Source organism: Vigna angularis, chromosome 3, assembly GCF_016808095.1.
Source record: "Vigna angularis cultivar LongXiaoDou No.4 chromosome 3, ASM1680809v1, whole genome shotgun sequence".
In the NCBI taxonomy this organism is placed as follows: domain Eukaryota; kingdom Viridiplantae; phylum Streptophyta; class Magnoliopsida; order Fabales; family Fabaceae; genus Vigna; species Vigna angularis.
This window is the reverse complement of record NC_068972.1, coordinates 4,596,971-4,600,042: the sequence shown is the minus strand read 5'-3', so window position 1 is coordinate 4,600,042 and position 3,072 is coordinate 4,596,971. Positions and strand designations below refer to the sequence as shown.

Genomic DNA, 3,072 nt, shown 5'->3' with positions numbered 1-3,072 from the left:
ATTACTCTAATGTGTAATATTGGAAAATTTACTATTTTAGGATACTTTCTTGGAAGAAAAAAAATACTACAATAGATAAATTGTAAAAAAAGTATACAAAATTAGATAAGTAGTGTTTTAGAAGCATTACTCCTTTGGAACTATGGTAATTTTGTTTACAATTTGGTGTTTCAGTTATTTGTAAGAGAATGGTAAATCTTTGGTGTAACACGATGTCAGTAAACAAAATACTTTATGAAGAAACACTCCCCTCGTTTTTCTTATTTTCGAAAATTCATTTCTCCGTTTCTTGTGTTTTATTTAAGAATTGTATATATCAAGTTGCTCTACTAAAAATAAAGGTGGTTCTGAAGAAAAAGGTTCTGCATAGCCACTTTTTGGGACTACAAATTGATTAGCATCCTCCCTCACTTCTTCCCATGCCAATGCTCATCACTTACATTTTCTCCTCTTCTCTTCTCCCTCACACTCACTTCCTTCCAATATAAAACCTCACACTACAACACTTATACTTCTTTTCTCACCCCTCACACCACTACAAAACAGAGGCCTCTGTTCCCCTCTTAATCCACTTTTTCCTTTTCTAACCCTTCAAAAATCTCCGCAACCCATCGCCGCCACATGGCTGCAATTGTGTGCCACGGATTGCAGTCACACCTCGACTCCCAACTCGCTGAGTCAATATCACTCAAACTCAGACTCCCTTCCTCAAAACCACCTCCTCCTCAATTCTTCAAATCCTCTTTCTGGGATTCAAATTCAAACTCAAACTCAAACTCAACCTTCAAACCCCACACCCAAGAAAACAACAACTCCACCACACCTTCTAACTCCACCTCTTGGACCTTCCTCGAAGCACTCTCCAACGTCTCAAAACACCCATCGCAGGACCAAACCACCTACGTCCACCCTCAGCAGAAACGCTCCTCGCTCAGCCTCAGCCCACGGAGTCTCCAGCTCTGCACTGAAAACCTCGGAAACGAAAGCGGCAGTGACAGCGATGAGAGCAGCATTGACATGCTCTCTGCGGTGAACACTTATTCGGGGACAAGGGAACAAACCCAAGAGGGGCAAACTCGTCAACTTTCGACAGCGAGGAAAGCGAAAGCGCAGAATTTTCCGCCCCCTTTGACGACGATAAGAGGATCGGAGCCTCTTCGCGTGAGACCCCACCGTGAAAACGGCAGGCTGGTGATTGAGGTCACCAAGGTCCCACCTAGTCCCTTGTGCTTTCGAGCTGAAAGAAGCCATGGCCGACTTCGCCTCTGCTTTTTGACAAACCACACTCCAAGTTTTGACCCGGAAGAAGAAGATGACGCAGAAGAAAACGAAGAGTTAACCAATGAAAAAGAATTGGAAAACGAAATCGTTGGACAAGTAAAAGATACCCAAGAAGATGACGAGGAAACAGAGGAAGAAAAAACCGGGGACGAAAAAGAAGAAGTGGACGAGGAGGACTTGGAAGAGGAATGTGCTGCATGTGGGTGTGTGGAGAGTGATGTTATTGTAGAAAAGTACGAGAGGCTGAGAAGGTGCAGAGTAGGTGGTGACCACGAGAACAATGAATTGTTAAATTGGAGTGACTCACTTTGTGTGGTTACTTCCTAAAGCTAGTTATCTACCTGCTGCTGCCACTCCAACCTTGAGATTTTTGTGTCTCTAATTAATAAAAACTCTACATTTGTCCTTTTCCTAATTTCTCTTTTTGTCCTCTTTTTTTTTGTATTTTCCTTTACACGATGAATCATTGAATTGCCGTATTTTCCCATCAACTATGGCTGTTGTCGACAGTTATTATCGTTACTCTGTTTCGGGGGCACGCACACGAACATGCGCAGAGGCACGGCTTGTTTGGGTAGCTGCCCAGTCAGAGTTCTTAACAAAAAAGCACGTTTGGGATGCGAGTTCCCGTGCTGAAGGAACACAGGTTAATTTTGTTATTCTCAACGATATATGATTCTAATAGTTTGAGGAAGAGTGAGGAAAGTGTGGATATTGAGAAAATGGACGAGGGTGGTTAACTTGTCCTACGCAGGAGAAACACACGACGGTGAAAATGATTGAAGTTGGTGCAGGGTGGGTGTGGATGTCACAGCAGAGGTTTTTTTTTAAAAGATTAAATCAAAGAATATGCTTTAGTTTTTCTCGGTATCTCATGTTATTAGTCTGTGTAATTTAAAAATGGTAATTTGGTTACCGAGATTTAATGTTTTGTTTGACAGAGATTTTTGCATAATCTAATACCACGATGACAAATGGTCATGATATATCCTCTCACGTACTGAACATTTTTCAAAACACTCAGATCACTTATTTGATGGAGCTATGACCATTGGTTTGAATCTAACGTGGTTAACCAAAGTTTGATTACAATCAATCCAATTCAATTCGATTCATTTATTAATAAATCAAAAAAATTTAAATCCAATCTCAATTATTGACTTACTTATTTACAATTTCTTTTTAAATTAAAAAAAAATTACAATTTTATTAATTCAAATTTAAATAATTTTACTCATGTTAAACTTTAAAAATAATTCAAAATAAAAAACTAATATACAACTCAAATATAATTCAATAAAGTCGAGTTCTAAATAAATTTGTTGAAAATTGATCCATATAAAAAAGTTTCATTTTTTTTCAAATCCAATCCGGACTAAACCCGTGGAGTCGGGTTGGTTCGTGGATTCTAACCCATTTTAACATTACTAGTTGAATCCAGTTCTGTCTTACTTTAATAAATTAACATCACTTAATAAATAACAATTTCATGGGAGAAAAAATAATTTATTCTCTTTTTTCCTTAAGTTAATGTGCTTTTGTCAATGTATGAATTTGTGGGTGAGTAACTTGTTTGTTTCTAAATATTTGAAGATAATTCTAAGTGATTATTTGTGGAAGACGAAAATTTCATCTTGGCATTCAGGAGATTTAAGGTGATTTCATATTCATGCAAAATGAGAAAACTATGGTGTCCTCACATATGTATGAGTTATGGAAAGAAGAAAAGTGGGTTGAATTGATTTTGTTTCATTTTCAAAAGACTGAAATTGATTTTGAATGCATTTTCAA

At 37.8% G+C, this 3,072-nt stretch overlaps 1 protein-coding gene across 1 annotated transcript; it reads left to right on the top strand.

Moving 5' to 3' along the window:
- Positions 1–429: 429 nt before the first annotated feature.
- On the top strand, positions 430–1,696 carry LOC108325535 (protein FANTASTIC FOUR 3). Its single transcript, XM_017558621.2, has one exon. It carries the CDS (start codon positions 622–624, stop codon positions 1,606–1,608), a length of 987 nt encoding a protein of 328 aa, XP_017414110.1. The 5' UTR covers positions 430–621; the 3' UTR covers positions 1,609–1,696.
- Positions 1,697–3,072: the final 1,376 nt, after the last annotated feature.

Excerpts from the sequence above, each read along its gene's own strand:
- LOC108325535 (XM_017558621.2), top strand. The coding sequence starts at position 622 with ATGGCTGCAATTGTGTGCCACGGATTGCAGTCACACCTCGACTCCCAA.